This window comes from Pseudoliparis swirei, chromosome 8, assembly GCF_029220125.1.
Source record: "Pseudoliparis swirei isolate HS2019 ecotype Mariana Trench chromosome 8, NWPU_hadal_v1, whole genome shotgun sequence".
Lineage (NCBI taxonomy): Eukaryota > Metazoa > Chordata > Actinopteri > Perciformes > Liparidae > Pseudoliparis > Pseudoliparis swirei.
The window spans coordinates 10054566-10080031 of record NC_079395.1 but is presented as its reverse complement, the minus strand read 5'-3'; the positions used below and the strand labels follow the sequence as shown (position 1 = coordinate 10080031).

The 25466-nt window shown below is 41.6% G+C and overlaps 1 protein-coding gene across 4 annotated transcripts; it reads left to right on the top strand.

Annotated features, from left to right (window-relative positions):
• Positions 1-120: 120 nt before the first annotated feature.
• On the top strand, positions 121-13985 carry LOC130198051 (SUN domain-containing ossification factor-like). 4 transcript variants are annotated; one of them, XM_056421107.1, is made up of 24 exons: positions 121-337; positions 3119-3233; positions 3468-3587; positions 3913-4145; positions 4376-4474; positions 4640-4769; positions 4852-4969; positions 5067-5191; positions 5301-5368; positions 5486-5593; positions 6138-6243; positions 6631-6651; positions 7313-7368; positions 8564-8646; positions 8897-8962; positions 9059-9124; positions 9329-9419; positions 9772-11067; positions 11190-11277; positions 11565-11669; positions 12437-12594; positions 12925-13004; positions 13156-13211; positions 13293-13432. In XM_056421107.1, the coding sequence occupies exons 1-24, from the start codon at positions 273-275 to the stop codon at positions 13341-13343; spliced, it is 3504 nt and encodes a 1167-aa protein (XP_056277082.1). In that variant the 5' UTR covers positions 121-272; the 3' UTR covers positions 13344-13432. The 4 variants fall into 4 exon arrangements, with proteins under 4 accessions (XP_056277082.1, XP_056277081.1, XP_056277078.1 ...); XM_056421106.1 differs by having other exon boundaries at positions 123-337; positions 3468-3563; positions 13330-13985; XM_056421103.1 differs by having other exon boundaries at positions 123-337; positions 13330-13985.
• Positions 13986-25466: the final 11481 nt, after the last annotated feature.

Below are 25466 nucleotides of genomic sequence, written 5' to 3'. Positions count from 1 at the left end.
GTTGTCAAAGAAACGAACGCCCCTAACACGTGTTCAGTTTGAACTGGGCAACGGGCTCTCTGCCTCCTGATTGGACAACCAGGAGCAAGGTAGACACGGTGACCGCGGCTAGCATCACACTTCACTGGGGAAGCGGCGAGCGTCCGCTACGTCCACAGGAAGCAGCCGGTGGATTAACCCCTAATTATCTACCCAGACCAACAGACCGAGGGGAGAAAACACTTTTTTCTGAATAACGTCGCGGCGAGGATGTCTGTCCCAGCGGGAGAGGGATGACGATGAAACCGCTGTTATGGATAGTTGTGTCAGTGTGGCTGTGCTTAACTGTGGTCTGTCGGTAAGTTAATTTCATCAGTTTGAACCGAGTCTTGTCATCACGTCAGTGACGGTGAAAACGGTGGCTCGCATTAGCTTGTTAGCTAGCTATAAACTATAGTGATGTGGCACCTGGCTGACTACTGACTTGTGCTCGGACTCACGGTTAGTTAACGTTAGCTGTACCGTAAATAATACTATAGCGTGTTAGCTCTGGTTAACACGGCTAACGTGAGCCGATAAGTTGAATACCTGAGAGTTATCTAACACGTAAACCCCTCCTCCTGAACGGCGTTGTTCTCACGAGAAGAAGTGACGTTAGTTCCATAAGTTGTCAGGTATGAATCTCTTTAAACTCGAGCTGACGAGCGCAACGTGTGTGAAAGACTTCCGACTAAAACAACCACGAGATGTGCGCTTCACACAAATGAATGTGCCGAGTCCGGATCGACGGCTGTTGATTTCCCCGGAGCCCGACTGTCACAGAGCTGATGTAAGCCGACCGACACAGATGTGGTTCAACTCTTGGCCCGGGTTATTGTCCGTTTACGTCAATCACGGAAGTCCTATCGAAAGCTGGAAGTTGTTCTGTCTTAGCGAGATTGCAGTGAGACGCGGAGAAAAGTGTGGAGTGGTGCTCTTCGCAATAAAACATCTTTGATGGGACGTGTCGCGTCTCGGCCAATCAGCGTTCAGATGTCGACAGCGTTTGGGGGTTCAGGTTAGCTTGAATGTTAGTCCGCTACATCTGCTGTTGTCACGCTGCACGGTGTAGCGATGCTAACAAAGTACCCGTACGTTAAACACGATGTGATTTAGCATATTTTCAGTATCGATACTTCATTAAGAGAGCGATCAGAGCGCACGCGCGGCTCCGTGTCGAGCTGTCTGCGCACACTGCGCTGCGCAGAGCTCACAGCCAGAGAAGTGGCGCAGCTTTAGAAACCGACTTCGGCTTAAAAAAATAAAAAGATGCCAGAAGTGAAATGTTTCAGTCTGTAAAGTTCTGTAACTCCAGCTGCTCATCCTGATGAACTGTGTATCATCTGGTCAGAGACTAACGGCCTCATAGTGTATCATCAATGCTATGATGGAACCATGTAGTTTCATTCATATCTGGCTGTATTAATACTAATATTACTGTCATTTGTTAAGTGTTGAAAAAGTTGGTAAAAAGAACCATACAGATGTTTTATTTATTACTATTATAGATAAATATACCAGTCTCGTATTTATGGTATTGTATTGAATTCTGGTATCGGGTATCATGATAGTTATGGCAGGTATGTAATATGTATAGAAGTTATAATATGAGTATCGTGACAAACAGGTAGAGACAGAACAGATTCAGGGAAAAGTCCATGAGGACTGTTCAGGCAAAAAAAAGGAAGTTGGTTCATGAATGACTTTAACCATATATATATAATGACAATGTATATTTGTTATTACTATCATTATAGGGCTGAGTCAGAGGGAGGACCTTTTGTTCTTAAACTGTTTATTATCATTATTTAGATTTGTGGTCAGAACAATAAAATGACTGTAGTTGTGGTTCTAAAAGCTTTGAGGCTTCAAACAACGTGGATGTGGTGTGGTGACAAAAAAGAAAGTCACTTGCACCCCCCCCCCCCCCCGTTGTAGGTCCCTCAAATCATGTGCGGCTGTTTCCTCCCAAGGATCCCAACAACAACGAAGTGGTAGTGACTGAACAGTCTGCCTGACGACACACCATACACGTGATGACATATTGCCACATACTAAATTATCTTATCAAATTACTACACGACACAACATTTGACAAATCAATGATACACAGGTTACATAAATTATCTATCTTTCCATGTTTCTTTATTTAATGTGTTACATTGTAGGCAGCTCTCCTCTGTAAAAGTATATAAGTAGTTGTAAGTATTGCAAAAGGTTTTCTATCCCTTAAACACTACATGATATTCTTGCCTGAAATTGAATTGTATTTAATATTGAAAAACTCTACTGTATGTGTAGAGCATAGTGGTATATCCATTTCATCATGAATTGTAGATCAACATTTTTTTTTTGGATTTCATACCATTTTATTTGTAAAGTCCACTACTTTAGCTCTTAACTACTTTAACCAGTTAGTTAATTATTGAGCAAATTATGCCTTAACAACCACTCTTGCACCTTTTGGAGGATTTCAATTGGAAAACAACTGCTCTGTTCTCTAAAATGTCTGTTATTAGTCTAGCCCAGTATCACCCATGTGAGTGGTGGTGTTTAAAACAAACGGAGGGCTTTATATATCTACATAGTGAAACTGAATTATATATCATTAAAAATAAAATGTTTCTCATTCTTTATTTATTAACTTCTATCTTGCATATAGACAGGTGACAGACACAGTAGGTTTCAGACAAAAGACACACACAAAAAATATTTAAATATGAATCACATTAACTAAATATAAGTTTCACATATATTTTCCAGGCCCGACAGTCGGGTTGAGCAATGTGAGGTGTGTCTCTCTAATAGGACTCTGCATACAGATAACATAGATTATCTACGCTGGGTACCGGCCTCTGGGAGTTTCTCAGTGCGTCACACTGTGACTTTGGGCTGCAGCTTCCACGCTGTATGACTCACTGCAGTCCAACAAAAATGTTTAGTATGCTTGATTCAAGAGTTTATGAATACCCATATACAGGACTTGTATATCCCAGATACCAGGACATTTTTCCCCCAATGAATTAACAAGTGACCCACTTTCAGGCAAATTAACGTGCATGCTATTATGACACAGATTTTCTTTCCCCATGTCTCGTAGGTACCCAAGTTGTTATGTCGGTTGCACGGAGTCGCACCAAGAGGCCCAGAGGCCCGTGTCCTCAAAGGACGTCAGTCTGGAGGAAGAGTCAGGGGAAAAGAGTCATCATCAGAAGGTAGCCTCAGCTTTATATTATCACAGTACAACACATTTCATTCTCCAGAGGTGTCACAGGTTGCTGTATAAAAACATTCTGTGACTATACACTTATATTAGACTGTTAGACTCTTATTGGATTTACAGTATTTACACAACAGTATCAATAGTGTGATTTGGTTCCTGCGGCTAATCTGTCCTTTTTGGGCTGTCAATGTTATCTGCGTATGGATTTGTGCGTGTTTTTCTCAAGATGGAGGAAAACCGTGTCTTACTGACCCAGTCCTTATCTGAAAAGGAGCAGTTGATGATGGATGATCAGCAAACGGAGGAGCAGACAACACAAGAGGTAGACGGAAAACAAGATATAGAGGTACAGTATAGTTGTAACAAATTAAAACTTAGATTTGAAATTCCCCAAAATGTAATGAATACTACATATTTATTCTGTGCGTCATGTACGTTGGTGGTAATTTCAATGGTTTAGGCTAAGATTTCAAAACATTATTCCATTTGGTTTCCTCCAGAGCAGCACAACAGTTTTTGAACTGAATCTGCACTCCAGTACAAATTATTGATTGTTCCTTGAGCATGTGAAGCATTAAGTGTTTGGATGAAAAATACAACTCTGGCTAATAGACCAGCCCTTTTTTAATATTTACCTTCACAGCTCAAATATCTCAATGTTTATCCATCAGGCCTTTGAAGTAGAGGAGCTGGCTGTAGAGGAAGAGTTGGAGGCAGATAAAATAACCTCACAACCTGAGCCAGAATCTCAGCAAAGCTCAGAAAATCAACATCCAGAAACCTCCATCACGCCAGACCAGGACTCAGCCTCACTGCTGCCGTCCTCCCACTTTGTCTCTGAATTTGCTGCTGAACTTGAAGACAACTCAAACACCCATAATCTTCAAGACAACATCCCAGATGGGCAAGATAATTTTTTTCACAAGAGCTGTTTAGTTAATTTAGTCTGTCAGTTATTTTAATTTAAATGATTGCTTTGCTGTGTCTCATTCGGGTGTTTCAGGAAATGTACTGCTTCGGGTAACAGCACTGTATGAGAGCAAGTTCCTTTTAAAATAGATTTTTTTTTCTTAGACGTTTTCATTCAAATAAAATGTCTGCAAAAATGTAACATTGACTGTTGTTTCATTTCAGAGTTTCAGATGATGCAGCCGACGTAGCTAAAACCGAGGACATTGATCCTGACCCGCCTCCAGTACACTTTGAGGAAGAAGCAGAAGAAGAGAATAACTCGTATGTGAATCTCATGCCCTACCTGATGAGCTAAAAATATCTAAGTAATTTTTCTCCAGCATTGACGTGAAGTTGACTTTCACTGTAAACAACAGAATTACATTACAGTTTTTCTTAAAAGACCGATGGGACACTTACAAACAACATGTTTTGTTATTCTCACAGCAGTCCTCCAATTGTTCTGGAGAACACTTCCAATGTCCACACTGCAGGTACTCAAACGCAGAGTGACCCACCTCTGACTTCTCAGACACAACATCTGGAAGCCAACGCATCATACGTGCTAAAAGAGCAAGTAAGGGACTCGGCTACTGTGTGGACTATTTTCCTCTCTGAAGGAGGTGCCCCAGCTCTCATGTTCTCATTATCTCTGACAGGACCTGAGCGCCCATGTTACTCAAGGCACAGATACCACTCTGATCAGCAAAGACCCCGAGGACATCCCCACTTTTGATGAGTGGACGCGGAAGATGATGGAGGTCGAGAATGAAAAGAGTAAGATTCCAAGTTTTTCCTTTTTAAAATTGTGTTAAGACTGATGATTCAGAACATAACATATCGTGGTTATTTATTCTGTTTTTCCTCTCAATAGCTCAGTCTACTCATACTTCTAACAATGGGGCTCCTCCTACGGTGAAGAAGGTCCAGAAGAACTTCAATAACTATGCCTCAGTGGAGTGTGGAGCCAAGATCCTTGGCTCTAACCCAGAGGCAAAGGTACTGCATGTCTGATACGACAGCCTATTGAGGAATCTGCTTCCTCTGATGGATGCTGACATAATTACAAATACAACTGCATATTGATTTGTGAATTTGTTTCATCCAGAGCACTTCAGCCATTTTGTGGGAGAACATGGACATGTACATGCTAAACCCCTGTAGTAATAAAATATGGTATGTAGTATGCTTGCATCTCCTGCTTTTTATCCACAGTTTCATGCTCAATATATTTATTTTCATGTCCACTTTGAGACCAGTTATCTTTAAGCCGTTTTTCCTGTTCTCTCCCAGGTTCATCATTGAGCTCTGTGAGCCCATCCAGGTGAAGCAGCTGGACATCGCTAACTTTGAGCTATTCTCTTCTACCCCGAAAGACTTTCTTGTCTTCATAAGTGATAGGTATGCACTGCAGATACCATACATGTAATGTCCACAAACATAATACCAATGTTGTTATTCTGTCAATGTATTTATTTTTGGGAGAAAACTCTATTCTCAAAAAATGCATTGCTCATGGCACCATAAATTGCTTGTCACCCGCAACAGCTACCTATTGCACAAATGATATTAAACTGCACACATGGCCATAAAAATGCAGAGCAATGACGGAGAGAAAAAGAAAAAACTATTAATTCGTACCACGAGTTTAGTGGTTCATTATATGGTCAATGGAATTGCATTTATATTGCCTTCATAGTCTTCCAATCACTCAAAACACATTAATACACTGAAGGCACAGTCTACCATACAAGTTGACAAACTGTTCATCAGATTCTAATCTCATCATTTACACAAACTCGCACAGCCTTCAGGAGCAATTATATATAGAAATCACATTTTAATTATTATAGATGTCATCATTTTAAATGACCCCGAGTTGTAATCCTAAATGCCCAGACGTCCATATCGCTGAACTGACTAGGTTGTGCAAATCTTCTCATAGATATCCTACGAACAAGTGGCTAAAGCTGGGAACATTTCACGGCCGGGATGAACGCACAGTCCAGAGCTTCCCATTAGACGAGCATCTTTATGCTAAATTTGTGAAGGTGAGCATTTCATCTGCCTCTACTCTATACTGATGTCGTGCAGAGGAATCGCTGCAATCTGTTCAGTGTTCAGCTGTTTACGTACATTTTCTCTCTGAATCTCTTTCAATGGAAGTTTTGGCCTCTTCCCTGTAGAATGGCCTTGATCTTTGTCTATTATAATTTAAGTGATGATCATTTGGTATATTAGTCTGGATAAGAGCACCAGACATTTTTTGAAATTTAAAATGTAATTTGTTAAAAAAGTTATCATTCTAGATTTGGACATTTGGTTAATTTGCCTTTGAAGTGACTCAAATGAAAACCAACGTGCGATGCTCCCGGAGGTCCTGTTTTGAATGCATGTATACGTCTCTTTTAATTATTTCTTTCTGTCTCTTGCTTCAGATGTTCACCAAGTACATAAAGGTTAGCCTGCTTTTCTTGTAGAGGTCTGTGGTTGTGTGAGCTGAATAGTTAACATGGAGGGGGTGTATTGTGTCTTTCTTTTTCTCTGCGTGGTGTGATCATCTCTAAACAGATTCAGATCTAACATTCTATGGTAGCTACTAACCCATTGTAACTTCAATAAATACTTCTCGAGTTAAAATCATTATAAACATGTGATAACCCCTGAAATGATCTAACTTACCCTATACTGAGAGGTTCTTCAGGTTTAATGGCAATCAGCCTCTCGATGTTTTTTATTTAAACTCATTATGGTGATTTTATAACAAAACTAAATCATGGCTTTGGTGTTTGTCATATTTTTTTTAAACTCAACATTAGAGTGCTGCCGGAAAGAGTACTAAAGCGTCGAAATGAGAGCATTTTTGCACTTCAGTTGGAGCGCTGAGCTGAGCGATTAAATATATCTCTTGTTCTGACTGTTTTGTGATATACATGCCTAAAAGGTGCCTAATATTTCTAGACTGAAATAATATCGGCATTATAATTATTATAACTGAGGATTTTTTTAGTTGCCTATTTTGTGGTGCCCCCTCAGGACTTGGTGCCCTACGCACAGCGCGTAGTGTGCGTTATGGGAGCGGCGGCGCTGAATACATGACTAATGTTTCTTTTCCTTTAGGTAGAGCTGGTCTCTCACTTTGGCGCTGAACATTTCTGTCCCCTCAGTCTCATCAGGTATGTAACTAAGCAATGTGCAATTAAATGTGTCACCTCTAAGAATGGCTTGAATCGTTTTTTGAGTGCTGTAACTGGAACAATATCACTGTAAAGTAATACAAATTAATAAAGTTATAACAAATAATAAGTTATAAATAGAAGAAAAAAAGTAATTAAATTAATAAAAAAAGTACAAAAGTAATAAAAAAGTAATGAAGTGTAATAAATTAATAAAGCAATAAAAAGTAAAAGTTATTAAAATGTTTTTAAAATTAATAAAGTAATAAAAAGAAGGGGAAAAAAGTAATACAGTAGCGAGGTTCATTCTAAACTACTATGAAAAACAAATACAGTTACTAACCAAGTAATTTAGGTGGTATGAGTCTGCGTTAATCTAGCTGCATCTGGTCAGGTCACAGTCAGGAGAAAAGGCGGAAAGACAACAGAGCGCAAAGGATAGTCCCCAATTAAACATTTATTTTGCATTGATATGCACACCTAAATAAATCTAATACATGAAAGTATTCCTATGTTTTGTGTTGCACTCATTACATATAAATATATTCATTTGTGTAATTGATTTAATTAAATGTATTAAACCATATAACTTTTTTTTTCCAAACATACTTGTAAACATGATTTAAATTTATTAAGAAATGAGAAACTTGACAATGGAATACAAAATAAAAAGTGACACGTTGATATGTTTATAGATGTGTCATGTTCTTGCATTGTCCTTTTTTAATGTTTTGTGTTTAATGTCTTTTTTGTTGATTCTGCATTTTTCTGTTGCAATCAACGCTAATTAAACCAGTTGGCTTGGAGTGCATCTGCCAAATGACATTTCTTGTTGGATACTTTTGGAGCTTTAGATGGTGTCAAATGATGTTATGTAATATTTGGCATGTGGTCAAGGCCAGCTCACCCTAACCACACCGTCTTTGTCCACACTGTACACACAGGCTTTGGTGGGAACATGGAGAGCTTATGCTAATGTTAACAGCTGTTCTTTACACAAGGCTGAAGTTTATGTAGAATTTGAAACTGTCTGACGTAGATAAAGAGGACCAGCTGTTGGAGGACTCTCCTATAGTCTTTTAGTGTCACTCTGCCTCCTAAAGGCTCTCCGAGACTTAAGAGTGGATCACTTGTGTTTATGTTCACTGTAACATGAGCTAGTTATAGAATAATTTTGATTGACTTTTTTTGCCAGGGTGTTTGGCACAAGCATGGTCGAAGAGTACGAGGAGATCGCTGATCCCACAGAAAGAACAGATGATCAGGATGATGACTTGGGTGAGAACGTAGATCATCACATATTTGATCAAGTTAGGAGTTGTCTCAGCACGCAAGACGAATCAATTTGGTACCGTTTGTATGACACGTGACAATATAATAAACTAGTCACATTGAAATGACCCTGTTCCTGTGTGTTCAGACATTATGCTTACGGTCACAGTACCAACACACAGAATGTCAAGTGGGTTTTCAGTTATGCGTATCATTTCCCTTTGATGGTTTGTCATGAGTACACTGCTCCCTACAGATTATCCTCCTGAATATGCATCTGGAGAAGTCAAGTTACCCAAGGATCTGATTGGATCAGCAACGGGTAAGTTTTGATTTCTTCTGCATAAAGTTGACTACCGTCATCCCAAACCTGGATATGGTATTGACTTGTTCCTCTGTGTTTACATTGTCTCCTCAGATGTGATTTTGAACATGGTAAATAACATTGCTGTCAATGTTCTCGGTGGAGGCTCAGAGCTGCAAGGTACGGCCAACACAACACACAGCGTGACCTTTTTGCCTGGTAGCTCTGACATCCAGTTTTCTCTTGCAACCTTTTTTTTTAGGCAGGTAGTCAATTTTCCAATGATTAAGTTGTTGACAATACCTGTTGGGGATGATTTGAGTCATTTATGTTTATTTGTGTGTTCACAATGTTCGCAATGTTTTTCTAATTTACGTTTTGTAGGTAACCTTTCATCACAGGAATTGAACATCACTGAACCGTCAGTCCAACTTGAAATCAGCTCTCCAAATACCACGAAAGACCTCACTTCAATGTGAGTACATGTTATGAGTCTGATCAATTATCTTTCATAATTGAAATAACTATAACCTTCAACAAACCTTAAACCTTAACTGACTGATTTATTGAAATGTTGTTGCCTTTGCTTCTGTAAAGGAGGATACTTGATGCTAAAAGAGATTTTTTTTTAAAGGAAGCACTGAAGAACTGTTCCCACTTAAAGAGCTATTATTAGTTCCTCATAACTGGATAACGGCTTTTCCATTAGCCAGTGGTTTGAAATAATGGCTGACGGTTGCTATACATTCTCTAGATATTATATTGTTATTTTCCTTTACTGTATTTTATGTGTTTACTATATGTTCTCTGTTATTCTCTCTCTGTAGTCCAGATTCTGAAGTGGAAGAGATATTTCCCGAGCCCAATATCCCTGCAGCTGTAGCTCCGTCCTCGGAGACCTCTGAGACATCTACAGCTGATGCAAGCAAACATGAGCTCACCCAAGTGGAAGAAAACATTGTAATTCCTTTGCAGAAAGACGAGGAGGAACCAATCAGTTCTACAATCACTCTTTTGGATAAGGAGGATTTTGATGTCGAAAAACAGAAAAAGCATCAGCATGAGCATCGTCGAGAAATGCAGAACTACTGTCCACTTCTTACTACTTTTTCTTCCTCTTGCTCTTGCGCAGCTTCCCTCCAGGAGTATCTCCAGTGGCAGTGTTCAGCTCTGCTGTCCAAAAAAAGGAAATGCAAAACTATGAATGGAAATGAAATAATACTTCCCACTCTAACACCCACATGGCATATACCCCTGTCTCCCTCTGCCTGTCCTAAACCTCAGCCGCATGGCAGTGAGGTACATCAGGAACTAGAACCAGCCTCTAAACAGGAGCTAGAGAGCAAAGCCAGACTATCGGAAACGCCACTTCCTCCAGGGAACTCAGTAGAATCTCATAAGGAGTCTATGACTGAACCTCCTCTCGAGCCCAGTCAAGCCTTGAACCTCCCCAAACCCAGTGCCACTGACTCATCCTCTGCCAAACCTACCCCTATTGTGCAGACACCACGGCTGTCTTTTGAAGAGCCAAAGCCAGAGAAAAGCCAGGATGTGCTGGCAGAAGAGAAGCACATTGAGCCGTCAGCCTCTCTCAGGAGCTCCATCTCTGTAAAACCCAAGGTCAATACAGCAGTGGACGATGCCTCAGAAGAGAAGTCTGACATTGAGGTTTCTGTACCAGAGATAAGTCGGTCAAAGCAAACTGCAGATAAAACAGATCAATCCCAAGTTCTCCATCCCACCGCCTCCCCTCAATTAGAACATCACCCTGACCCACCAGCTGTGCCTAAAAGAAGTGCTGCTTCATCTGAAGTATCCCACCCAGCTCCAGACACCATTACAGAACTTGAGCCCTCTCGTGGTCACTCGGCCATCGCAGAAACTAAAACGGATGATTTTGCAGAAGACATCTCTACATCGTCGGGTGGCAAGCCTTCCTCTTCTACCTCTCCGACTCTCTCGGACATCTATGCAGAGCCACCCAACGGTATGGATCAGAACGGTAACACAGTGCATGGCTCCAGCCAGAAGGAGTCCGTGTTCATGAGACTCAACAACCGCATCAAGGCCCTGGAGCTCAACATGTCACTCAGTGGGCGCTACCTGGAGCAGCTAAGCCAGAGGTGAGAAACGGGCACACGGACCAGTGCAACACAGAAAAATAACAGCTTCTGTTTGTTGTCCTTTGAATATCAGCCTCTACTCAGTTCATAAACAGACTTAATCTACCATGTTTTGATTCAAGATATCGAAAGCAGATGGAGGAGATGCAGAAGGCGTTTAACCAAACCATCATTAAACTCCAGAACACTTCGAGAATAGCAGAGGAACAGGTGAGCAATGAAAGGGTACAGATGTTAGTCCAGACAGTTCGAGATATATGCTTTTTGTGTGACCATTAATGAGTGGTCCCAAAGTCATGTTGTATTGATTAAAAATGCATTTTAAAGTAGCTCGGCAAAGTACATTCTTGCCACAGATTTCTGCTGTGGGTTTAACGCTGCACTAATCAATATCTTGATACTAGCAATCAATCAAATGACTACGTTGTATTTATTCTTAATCCCTACACATCCTATTTCAATGACGTGGTTGCCTAATTAGTTCTTTCCTCCTGTAGGATCAGCGTCAGACTGAGTCCATTCATTTGCTGCAGGGCCAGCTGGAGAACTGGACTCGGCTGGTTGTGAACCTGTCCGTGAGGGTCAGCCAACTGCAGGATGAGGTAGAGGCAACGCTGCAGGCACAAAGCCTCATCTGTAATTAGGAGTTTATTTTCAGCCTGATAGTAAATTTAGTTTGTTCCTGGGACCAAGTCACGAGGATGACACATGGTCCTGACCCGTCTTGGGGAGTAACGCCACAGCAAAGGATTCATCACATGTAACTGTATTCTGTTACCGTTACAGATTTAAAGATTAAATCAGAACGCCAAAACATTTTATAAAAATTGGGCATTATAAATGGGATTGCAATATTCAAAAGCAGCAACAATATACGTCCATGATTGTGTGCACACGTTATCACACCTCATGACACACGACGGCCTCTAATGTGAGTGAAGAATATGCTTTCACTGGGTGGATATTTGCCATCAATTTGTATGTAAAACAGAGAAAGTACAGTACAAGTTATCGCGGTGCAAGATGGGTTGACCATTTTTTAACTTTCCAGTTCATCAAGATTATTCTTTCTGGCATCCCAGAATGAAAAGCGTTTCAGACATTTTTGTTCCAGCAGTCTTAGTACAGGACAAACTGGGAAATGTGCATGTAGGTGATTTTAATTGAATGTATATGGTTGTGGCAGCTGTCTCCAATCTGGCCTCGGCTGCTGACTGATTGCCAATCACCAGCAGCCGAGGCCAAATTGGAGACAGCTGCCACAATGGTTATTTCTAAACATTTCCTTCACTGTATTGTTCTGTCGTCCCAATACATCTGGACATGGCCAGAGTTTTATTCATGACATAATCGATGGTCTGTCTCCCAGGTGTCGGACAGGCAGAACTACCTGCTGCTGTCTCTGGTGTTGTGTGTGTGTCTCGGCCTGCTGCTGTGTGCAAACTACGGCCGCATCTCCACCCTTCCTCCAACCACCGGACCAGAGCCACCCACACCGAAGAGCTACGCCTACTGCTGTCCTGAAAGGTAGCAAGACAGATGTGTACTTTCTGCTGCAAAATGTATATAAGATGAGAAATACTGTCTCTATAACCAGATACAAGCAAAGACTCACACATACATGAGTGGGTAAGTGTGAATAAGCACTGCGTGGCATCTCCAAATGGGCTATAACATCTAATGGACGGAGCTTACTGTGCCTTGAATGGCTCCTACTCATTAAGCCAGTTTATTGATCCAATTAATCATCAAGAGCATCGCAACGGGGATCTTAAGTGATGACACAGCCGTGACTCATATCTTCATAAAGGTGCTTCATGCGTTATTTTTTCTCAACCATGACTGTCCCCTTTACAGGCAGTTCTCTTCCTGTGATGAGACGGGCTTGAAGAGGAGTGCATCCTATCCACTCATACACTCACTTGCCACCACTGAAGGTACGGTTCTCCTACATAAGTGCTATCGGGGTGATTAATATGAATTTGTTTTTACGGTTGTTTGTTTTTTCATATATCTTGAATAGACAATCAATTGAGTTTCAGCCATTCGTTATCGTGGGAGAAATTAACCCCGATCTTTGTTTCACAGTCCCAGAAATGCTGCATGCAGAGGAGACACAGAGTCTTTGTCCAGCGAACAGAAAGGTGTGTAAAGATGAAATTGCTGCTTTCCAGAATAGTTTTGTTCGATATCAGTTTGAATTACTGGTTGTAAGTGATGAACAGTCGACGGTTCTTTCTCTCTCGCTCCTTCCCCCCACAGAGGAGACGGCGTAAGATGAACCCCAATGAGAAGGAGGAGACTCTGAAGCTCCCGTTCCAAGCTGCTCCAGAGCGGTGTGACAGAGTGGTTTTCTGTAATGGCGTTCCCGTCACCACGAACCCCACACCCCTTACACAAAGGTTGCTTCAACCATTGTTCAGAGACTCGCCATCCGAGGGCAGCTCCGAGGGGTCTTCACATTCAGATGACCCCTCCTTCTGTGGCATCACCACAGCTTGCACCCGGATCTGTGATGGGCTCCCTCCACCAAAGACCCGGGCGGAGAAACGGGCGTTTAGACGCGGGCGTCCGAGGCCGAGTTGTGCGGGGGTGGACTTGCTTCCGGTCCCACGGAGGGACAGGAGCCAACCTTTGCACATCTCTACCATACAGGACATCATGATCAGGAAAAGTGAGCAGAGCTCCGGGATGTTTGGGGTGAACGTTGCCCTCTCGGGTCCTGTTTGACAGAACTTATTCTCACTGACTGCTGAACTCTTTCCAAAAGAGGACGATGTTATAGCTGCAACCACCGGCAGCTTCGGTATGAGACGATGCCTTCACTTTTGGTTTTTGTCTATGTTCTCATCAGATGTTTATATTTGTTAAATCATAGGAATGTCTTCCCAGCTTTGCATTAAAGATTGTATCTTTCATTTGGAAATATCTACTGTGAAGAGAGACGACACACACAATTATTCAATCAAGTCTTCTTTTCCACATGCTGCATATCAGAGATGTGCGGTGAGGCGCCAGTCAGATTTACAAACATATGAATCTAATAGAGGAGCTTAAAGATCACTTGGCAGTGTGACATTGACGACGGGTTGTTTCAAAATTCATATCGACACACACACACACACGACAATTAGCAGCTGGCTGAACAAAAGCTTTGAGATTCTTGACCTGGGAAGTGGAGATGCACTCCACACCTTTTGGGTAACGTTCCAACTCCGGTGGTGAAGCCGCCTCTGTTCCACACCTCTGTTCCACTCCCATAACGCGCACTACGCGCCGTGCGTAGGGCACCAAGTCCCGATAGGTTAATAAAACAGGCAGAACAAGTTATATTTAATTGCTCAAATAAAGTTACAATGGTTCCCCCCCCCCCCCCCCAAAACAAAATACACATTCAACTTCCAAGCTCGCTGTGGGTGCCCTTTCCGATCTCAGTGGCCTGACGAACTTTGACAGTAGGCTTCAACTTTTCGAAAATGGCCTCAAAAAGACAACCGGAGTCGGGGGCAGAAAAAAGGAAAAGAAAGAAACTGCGAGATGATGCCTGTGCATCACTTTCAGGTCAGTCCATGTTTAATCATGGTTAAATACGGGAAATGTGCTGCTAATTTAATGGTTAGCCTCTGCATAAACATCAAACTAGCTGACAAAGAATAAATAAATAAATATAAATAAATACAGGAATGAATAAATGTAAGTTATAACTCAACAGGACATCATTAATTAAATATATTTCTACATTTCTGTATTTCTTCATTTATGTATATCTCTGTCCACACGTATTTCTTCATTTATTTATGTGTGACATTTATGTGTTCTTGAATGCAAGGACGAAAATGTCTTTTGACTGATACACTATGTTTTGGGATGTCTTGGAGACTTCTCTTGAGGCATCAGAATTGTCTACGAAAGTAATCTACAACTCTTCTGATGAGGAAGGGCAAGGTGAAGCACACACAAAACACACACACACACACACTCTTGCACATGTTGCTAGAAAACATGTTAAAACACAGTGCAGTAACAAAACCACACAAACTGTAAAAGCACTAACACACACACAGGTTTATGAAACCTATTAATCATTGTGCATTTATCTTTTCATGAAACAGCTGTTTTGATAAAAACAAGAATGTATGATGCAATCATTTCACTCTGATCTGCAGCTAACAGAAAACTGACCACCTGTAACCTCTCTTATGTAAGTGTGTTGTTGCGTTGTCCAGCAGGGGGCAGTGTAATCCTGGAATAAACGTTCTTGGTATGCTTTTTGATCCTACCCTCACCATCACTTTCCACGTGATGAGTCATTACTCAGGATGGAAGTACATTGGTTCAAGGGCTCTTACTGCTCTCCACCATGCATATTCATTTGCTTTTGTCTTTGCCACCGCGGAGCCACTCAAACTGCTGTCCTCATTACCATATGTGTGTTTTATTAAAATGCACTTGTTCAACTCTGAAGCAAGACATATTCAGACTAAATGTGCTCACTATATTTGAAGTGTTTCATGGAAACCAGAACACTGGCTGGAAATGTGTTTGAAGACAACATCTTCTGATGAGCAGCCTCAACCAAAAGCATTTATCGTATAGCTCCAGCTGTGTATTTCAAATCAGAAAAACTGGATTAATTCCATTACTTACACACACGGTCAGAACGATGGTGGATGAGAGAAATTAGGTCAAAACCTCTTTATTCATCTGACCCGGTTGGGTAGCAGAGATAAGCGGGCCTGATGCTCTTTTCCCCTCATTTTGTTAACACAATTCCAGGTTTCCCTTTGCCCTGCCTCGTTCCAAAGATTATCTGTAAATGCAGGGCTGCAATCCTCTTTTCCCGGGCACTTTATCCGAGGTCTGTTATGGACTGAATGTTCTCAGTGTGCTGTTGTATCTGTATGCTCTTTATTTGATATACAGGTGTCTGCTCAGGTGCTTTGTTAGCGAGCTCCCTCACTTGCCTGAATCCTGACAATATGGAATAATTTAACTCCTGACTCTTGCCAGAAGTGGTTTTCTAACACTCTAAATATTGAGTTAAGAGGCATTCCACCAATTTAACATAACCTGTGAAAACTAGGGATATACACAGGACAGGGGTATTCAATCCACATTCAACGAGGTCCATTTAGAAACAATCTTCTCAAGAAAAGGTCCGGAACATCACAATAATGTCTAACGCTATGATTGAATTTCACATTGAAGTAGCCTGAAGTTGTATTAACGCCTGTATGCAGTCAACAACTGACTGTCAAATTAAATGAAGAATGGATATTTTAACCATTTCTATTGTCATTTTTCAAATTGAACTGCGAGTTATAAATCATCTAAAAGGATGGGATTAAAAAATACAAATACATGTTAATGTCTTAAAATAAAGTACTTCATTTTCGAAAAATTAATTGTCCTGCAGCTTTAAATTCAGTTCATTCAGGTGTGAAGGGATGTCACCCCAAAAAGCCACGGTATTATATTCTTGTCAGCTTCTAATAAGAGAAATTGTGTGCAGGGACTTTACCTGTGGTTATTAAACCCACTTGTTTCAGCTCTACTCCACTCTGGTAACATCATTGTTGGGCAGAGAATGAATGTGTTGGGATTCAGATCATACTGGGCTCAAAGGTTCATTTTTCTGTCCAGATTTGAGTGCGTACATTTTCTCAAATACATTGTTCTTTGTCTCGTAGGGGCGCTTCACATCGTCACTTTTAATAATCTCCACGGTCTCTGAACATATAAGACACACTAGTTGTGAACCGCCGGTTGGATGAATGAATTTACTGTATACTATGCTGTTCATGCGTGGTTAAAATATCTGGTCTCGACATGTTAAATAACTTCTCTGACTCACGTACTTCCCCGACTGCTCGGTTTCTCGTCCAGGTCCGGATACAATGGCGTCTGGGTCCGGAACCGGACTGTGGTCTGCCTATGAGTGACCCCTGACATAGGACATCAAATGGTGTCACATGAATGAAAAAGAGAGGCTGGTGCTGAACAGTTGTGTAATGTCTTTTAAGGCTGACGATGAGTTCAGACAGAAAGTGAAGCACAACTTGTTCTTGTGTCATTTGCTTGAATCTTCCCGCTGGACCATTTCTGCAGAATTCAACTCCATTTCATTCTGTCATTTTCATCGCTCTCCTACTTCCTATAGTCTCTGTTCTTAAAGCCTGAGGAAGAGTGCATCTTTTTCCTCAAAACAATTTTGACTGCCACCAACACATCTTTGCCATGAATCCAACACCTCCTCATCTTTCTACTCTAAATGTCACTTGTTTTCTGGCTGAACACGGCATGAGACATAACCCCTGGTGATCAGAGTTGTCTTGTCTAGGCTGGAAAGGTGAATCGAACTGATGCTGTTGCTTGCACTATGGAAGATGTAGTGTATTTGAAGCTTGACCCATTCAAGGAGAAGATATCGGCTTCTGTCGGTCTTGAGTTTGGCCTCTCGTGAATGCGTGGGTAGTTAAAGGCGAATAATTGAGCTCTTAAAAGGGCAAACCTTCGCTTTCATTTTATTTTATTTTTCTTGACATATATGCCTTTATGGATTGGCTCACACATTTTATTCATACCTATATATATATATATATATATATACAGTATATATCCTCCTTTAGCGTTCCTTTTTTCTTCTCACAGCGCATGTGGGAGGGGGCTCGCTTACTGAGGGGTGAAGGATCCCATCAGTGTGAGCATATGCAATTGGAGGAGAATAATCCTCTGAGTGCTTTGCTCTCTCAGCTTTTTGTGAGAGAGGAGAAGGGGGGCTTCTTTGATGTTCAGCGGATACCATTAAATGCGGATTTACAACTTCTGGCATTGATTCTCCCATCCCCGCCCACCGCCGCCTTCACGAGTGTTATTGCTCATTTCCTTATTTTTCTTTAAATTACCTCGCTCATTATATTTCTTCCACCCAATTTCCTGCACTTCCTCCCCGTGGTTGACATCACAATGAACGTAGTTGTGATTCTGGAGCAGTTAAATCTTCTTCCTGGTTGAGCTACAATGGCTTTTGACAGGGCCGTTTAGCAGGGTGCTTAGCAGGAGGCCGATAAGACGTTGGCAGCCACCTGGAATCAATTCGGCCATGCCTTCCACGCGGTAAGCCCACCGTCACAGAGGTCCCATTCCCATGCGCCTGTGATTAAGCCTGGTGTGGGGGGCTGAAGTAGACGCTCCAAAAAGTGCTGCAGACCTGCCACGTTGGATAAGCCTTTGGTTGAAGATGTATGTATATTAATAACTCATGTTTCATGGACTTATTCCCTCTGTGTCTCTCTGTCATCTGAGATTTGCTGCTGTCGGATGCGACACACAAGAAACGAGAGGTGTTCCCCATCACCATGGCTCATCTGACACAGAAGCCAGAGGTTTGCGAGGGGTGATAATGGATACTCGTCACATATCACTCATCCATCACATGTCCATGTGACGTGAGAGCAGATATATGGAGATACAATATTGAGTCCATATTCACTGGGTCACACCGTGTTCTCAACACATCCACAGATGAGATGTGACATGTTGACTAAATACAGGATAGGCTGCATGACTCAGTCTCGAGTAAAGAATCATCATGTATGACGTGCACTTTCACAGAAAGCGTGGAACCTGACCTTTCGCCTGCTGATGAATGAGTCACAACCCAGATGCCAAAGGTGAGTGTACGCAGTGTGTGATTCTGACTGAAGCTGAAAGCCGTCTCAGTCTTCTCCAGACGTCTCAAATCATATCTGACATTGTTGATTAGTCTTTGTCTCGTTTTGAATACAAACATGTCGCTGCTTTTCAACCAATTTGTTCCTCATTTCAATGATACACATTGGCGCATATTACATATTTGATCACACACATATTCATGGTCTTAATCTCTCACACACATCCAGTGTCAATGTTTTCAGTAATTATATAACATCCAGTGTGTTGAATATTAATGTTAATGACTTAAGTTGGTCGTGAACTAATAGTGGATGCATACTTAAAAATGATGCTTTATAACACGAGCCATAACATGGTTGGCCATGTGAATTAATCATGAAATAAAGATGTATTGCTAGTAACAATTGAACTAAATATAAAAATGCAACAATCATGTCTCCTTTTGCATCAGCAAACATTTTGTTATCAAGTTTGATATAGTTTCACATTCCTTTTTTGTTGTCAAAGTCATTGTTATATAAACGCAAAAATATCTGGAGAACACGTATATTGACATAGTTCTACTTACACATGTGGAAATGCCAAGAAGTGGAGAATAGATGTGGAGCATTTGGGTTGATTAAAGGTACCTTTTTGAATGAGTAGTTGAGTAACTTGCCCACTACTGGTAAAAATAAATATTACAATGTATATATTAAAATGTAGCTGGGCATAGTGAGGACACACAGTAAACATGATGTACCACTTTAATAGAGAGCCCTCTGAAGTACGTACTAATATGTACAATATTGGTTATCAAGCAGCTGAGTCATTGTGGATCGGAAATGAAAAGTGAGTGTGTAGACACACAGCTGAGAGAACTCATCTTTAGTGACTGGTTCAATGAAGTAAATATTACCAACTGCATACACCTTGTTTCATAGTTTTTCTGGAGACACAGGATTGAAGAAGATAGAAAGTACACATTGGACAAAAAGATGGAAACGCCTCACGAGAGACCATCTTGAGATAATCATGTGGGCCCAATGTCTCCTCCCACTTGATGCTGCCACATCCATCTTTGATCCCAACTACACTCACATCATTGTTCTCTTTTGAAATAAAAACAATTTGCTCTTCATTCTTGACATTGCGTTGTTTCTAGGCAAAGCTAATTCACCAGAAATAGAGACAATGACTGCTTGGTCTCATGTGTCTCTGCAATGTGCTAATTAGTATTTAAATGAATACGAATATCTTGTGTAGCTGCCTTTGGTAATTGTTATTCATAGTGCTTTGAACAAACACTGCATTATTATGTAATGTGGCTTTGGGAAAAGCCTCAAATGGCAAACAAGGCAGGAGAAATGTGCTCGCCAAGAGGAACGGTCTGTTGTGTCTGATATATTTTTCACTTCTCGACGATCTTGTCCCTATGTTTCACTCATGACTCCAATAAAATACAACATGTGGAGCTTCCTACACAAAAGCCTCTGTGGGTCATGAATGTCATGAAACCTCAATATCAGACGGATGATTTATTCCGCACGTGGAAAATAAGATCAGCTGAGAGTCGAAGGAGGAACACATGTTATTATGAGAGTAGCAACGTCGGATGAATTCCTTTTAAACAAAGTAGTTTCCCATCAGTTTGAAGGCCACTGCACTGACCCTGACACTCGAGGGCGAGCGGCCCCCCTCTCGCTCACGTTGTTGCCATGGCTACACATAATGTGGGTCCTACAGATGGAGATATGATGATGACGATGCTGTTGGTTGTCGTAGTTGGTTCCTGGGGCTTCTGCTTTTGCATCTGGGCCACCGACCTCCGCACCATGACCTCTGTCACCTCCCCTGGGGAGACACTTGCCAGGTGAGAAAAACATGCAACTAGAATTATTGGACGGACCAGGTCGGCTGTTTGCGTTCGCCCCCGAGCAAGGTTGTGTTTGGCCGATATGTCGGTCCTGTTTGCTCATTTCAAATACAAGACACTATTATATATGCAAGTATGTTATCAGGAATGTGTATCTATACATCATTAATGTTGTTTTTTGGTTAAAAAAAACAAAAAGGATTGGTTTGCTCCAAACTGTAGGAGTCCTACTTAAAATATGGTTTCACATATATGAGGTGATTCTCATATTGCATAATATGGCGATAATTCAGTGTAATGGTGAGTTGTACTTTTCATTTACTTTTATATTTGTTTTTATGGAAGCCTACGCATCCTCGAAGCTGTCCTAGCGAATGCCGTAATGTTAAATTATGCAATTTAAAGTTGAACCTTCTCTTAGTGTCTCTGGTCAGAAAAAACCGGACTAGAAGTTCCTGAATATATTTTCTTCCCACTCGACCAGGAAATGGATGGATTTCTTTCATTCCTCATTGCTCCTCTCGCTGGTGATTTAAAGTCGGCGGGGTTTGGTTGTGAAAATATTATGTCTTTATCATTAATATTATACTACTTCTCTGCATGAATCAGTAAAAAAAATCATCCGGGTGATAATTACTTGTTAAAAGTAAGTATCACTACAAGCAACACCTTTTACAAACGCATAGTCATTCAAGTCATTGTTAAGAACAAGATTTATTCCGATTGTGAAAGCTCAGTTTTGCTTTCTCTCCGTAAAAAAACGTTGAACGAATATTTTATTGTGATGCCAACTGTTTTAAAACAGAACCCTTGCCCTGGAAGTCACCTTGAAATACTGATGCTGCACATCCATGTTGGCTGCCTCCACACGGATCAGTGGAAGAACTCCAAGTCTCTCCTGTGGTGGCCGAAATACCCTTTTGTCTCTCTATTTTCTTCTTTGAGTGAGAGATGTTAATGTTCACACATTAAACTTATATAACCTAAAAACTCGGAGTCTGTCATGGTATTTGACGTTCTGTTCATGACCACAGACAACGTAGTCTTAACCCTTGTGTTGCCTTCGGGTCATTTTGACCCGATTCAATATTTAACCCTCGTGTCGCCTTCGGGTCAATATGACCCGATTCAATGTTTAATGTCGGTGTTCTTTCGGGAGTCAACAAACAAACATAAAGTACCTCACACTTAAACTTGGAAGACTATATTAATTCTAATAATTTTCTGGAGATTTTAATAGCTGGGGTCATATTGACCTCAAGGGTAAAATATGTTAGTAAATATAAAGGTAACAGGAGGGTTAAACATTGAATCGGGTCATATTGACCCGAAGGCGACAGGAGGGTGTAATATTTAATCAGGTCAAATTGACCCGAAGGCAACACAAGGGTTAAGCATCTACTGACGTATGTGATTTACTTTTTTCACTGATGTAACGTTGAACGCCAGGTTTTTCCACCAAACACATGTAAATATTGGGCCATTTGCTAAGTAATCATATTTTTTGTTTCGGCCACCTACGTATCATTTCCATTCACCTCCAAATAGGAATTACGTCTGGGAAGCTCATATAATATGTGTTTTACACCTTTGCAATTTAATGATACAAAAGTACCCAGAAACCAAACAAGTATGACTTGAACGAGGCATAAATAAAGTCTCCACCATGTAGGCTATAAGTGTTGTTCCGCTGACAAAGGAAAGGCTCTCAGCCCAGAATTACTCTTCATCCATGCCAACTGCTGAACCTTCATGCAGAGTCACATCTGGTCTCATCTTTGAGCATATGATTGTAAACATGGGATATTTCATATTTGTGGTGTGTGTGTGTCTTAGGTTGATGTGTGCAGAGTTCGCTCCCACAGAGATATTTAGTCGTGTGGGCCTTAATACTTCATAATTAGCTCTTTCCTATTCAACAATCAGGTCTTGGTTAGCCAATTTCACAAAGAGACCTTTTTAATAAAGTTTATATGTGAATGTTGCTTGAAGAAAAAGACACCGGTCTGTCAAATAAACTTTCTCTTGCCAAAATGATGAATTCAGTCTTTTGCCTTCGGCAGAAACTGCATGAGAGAGGGAGAAAGAGGGGGAGGGAGAGAGGGAGAGAGGGATGGAGAGAGAGAGTCCTTCTAATTTCTGCGCCTTCAATGAAGAATGCTGTCTTAATCTTCGTTTGAGGGGGGGAAATCAGGAATAGTCCTATGACTTCTAATGGATTTGGACTCTGTAGCTATGACCGCTGCACGCTGACTGACCCGTATTGAGGCCTTTCATAATGCTATATTCAGTGAGAAAAACCTGTTTCACTGACTCATACCATGAGGGCATTTACAGACACTGTGTGGAAGGAAACGCCAGGCAGGTGAAACAAAATGCAAGACGAGATACAAGAGCTCTGATGCATCATGGGTAGTTAACACACATAGAAGCGCATTGGAGCAGCTACTGTACTAGCAGAATCCTTCGGCTTGCATTCTGACATACACCATAAGCAATTTAGTTCTTCCAGAGTTACTTTGTGCTACAGTCCTATCCACTTGAGAGCCTTGGCATCATTAATCCATTAAACTTTAATTTCCAGAGGATGTGTAGCCCTCCCGCTCCCAGTTCACTGGGTTGAAATGAATTTCTCGACTAATTTGGTAATTGCACGCTGAATCTTTTCTATCTAAGTGGAAGATGAGCTGCATCTCACTGCTGCGATACTGTAGGCAGGTTAGATGTTCGGGAAAGCTGTGGTTATGTTCACTCTGCCGCACAGGCTTTTTATGATTGTTTTGTCATCAATACTACAGTAGTGTGCTCATAACGCCTCATACATGGGCAAATAACTCAAAGGCATTTTCTATTCAACATGTGAAATCCAAATTGAAGCATATTTCAAGCTGTGACTGCCAGAAAGCTGGAATTGTATTTGACAAAAACATGATCATTTGCGCAAGCCTTTCACCATTTTCTCTGAATGTCTACTCTAATTGTGAGCACTGTATTATACAGGATGGCTTCTCTGAATAATTACTTGATCCACTGCTACAGCCTGCCTTGCCCATTATGGATAAGCCACTCTGACACACTGATGCAGAGGCTGCTTCTTTCATATGCTGCCACACGTCTGCGTAAACTCAGTGTGAATCCGCTCTTAGTTTCTGTGGCTGGTGTGGGCTGGATGATGTGGGCGCTCCCCTCCCCTTCTACAGTGTGAGTCACTGTGTTTCCCTTGACGCCTCCTCCACTCTCTAGAGGATGTAGACACACACAGACAACAACCTCACACCCACGCACACACAAATGACAGTTGTGTGCTGACATGGGACGGCTGGATACTGTCCCCGCTGATCATCCAGCAAGTCTGACATCTCTGCCTCTCAGCCCTACTTGAGCTCACGGGGGTCGGGGGTGTCATACGAGCATATCACCCCAAAAACGGCGTCTCCTCAGCTGTGGATCCACTAGCTTGCAGCCTTTGAAAAAAAATGACAGCGCTTGAAATGCACATCGCTGCTGTTGTGACACCGACTAGAATTACACCAAATTACCAGTTCGAAGCGAGGTGTAATAACAGCATTGCTCGTCGTTGTTCCCATGGCGCCCGCTGCGCTGCTTCACTCATATGAGGCCCATCTGCTGGCAGAGATGTGCAGCTCTGTCTTACAAGGCACACGTGAACGTGAGGTGTACCCTGTTATCACGCTTCGCTCACTCTCTCTCTCTCTCTGTCTCGCACACATGCACACACACACACACACACACACACACAACACACGCAGAAACACACTTGCCTGAGGTGTGAGAGTCGTGATAATGGCGTGTCTTGTAAACCCAGGCATCTCGTGTCACTTCTGACAGCCATTGCTCGCCTCCCCTGATGGCATAAACAGTGCATATGCACAAATATGTGATTGTTGTCACAGAGGTATGAACAACAGAAAGGAGAAGGCTGACACACTGTGATGAGGAAGTGTTGTCCAAACATTCTGTTCGGATGTTGAGGAATACCTTGAATGTACTGTAGCCACACATTTTTCACAGAAAGAGATGCACCGGTCTGCATCGAGTCAGATGCTGTGCGTGTGTACGACTCTGATGCCGCTACGACGGGCTGACATTTCCTTGAACTGATGGTCACAGTTAACCAGGGAATTGGTGACGACCCTATACCACCAACTATGCTCTGTTTGTGTCAGTTAAATGTCTGAATCAGGATGTTTAATTGATGACAATACATTGTCATAACTCTGATGGTGTTATTAAGTACACCTATTGGTACTCACATATAGTCGTACACGGTCTGAAGAAACGTGGTAGCGGTGCATCCCTGGTTATCATCTGTTAATATTACTCATTGTATAATCTGAAATCTTGGTCCGCTTTCTAAAATGGGATTTGCGATGGCAACGGAGCCAGTGTCTGCTGCTGTGCAGTTGGTTAAAATTGTGTTTTCTCTGCCTTCATCCCTAGTCAACCGTAATCCCGTGACTGCAGCTGTACAAACAAAGGGTAAATCCCAAAATGACTTAATTGTGTGTGGAGATAAAGACACACGTTGGCCATGAAGAGGAGTTATTTGTTAGAGCTTAAGGGGACTGTTGTTGTGTGCTCATTGGGGAAGGGTGAATGGTACCGAATGTTCACCTGCCAATACTAACATGGATGTGAACCAAATGTGGCTCCTGCTGCTACGAGCAGAGAATAAATGTGTTTCCCCCAAAAGGAGTGTCACTTCAAAGAACTAGAGTTGCTGTATAATACAGACTAATGTGCATGATGTAAGGTAATAAACATCACATGGCAAACACCGGCTTTCCTCAGACTGGCGGAGCTTTTTATCTGGTCGAATGCTCTTCGCAGAATCTATTATTAAAGACAC

Bases quoted from the DNA above. Each gene is read 5' to 3' on its own strand.
- LOC130198051 (XM_056421103.1), top strand. From the start codon at position 273: ATGACGATGAAACCGCTGTTATGGATAGTTGTGTCAGTGTGGCTGTGC. The intron at 3,234-3,467 runs GTAGCCTCAGCT...GTTTTTCTCAAG, and splicing joins AAAAGAGTCATCATCAGAAG to ATGGAGGAAAACCGTGTCTT. The intron at 9,125-9,328 runs GTACGGCCAACA...TACGTTTTGTAG, and splicing joins TGGAGGCTCAGAGCTGCAAG to GTAACCTTTCATCACAGGAA.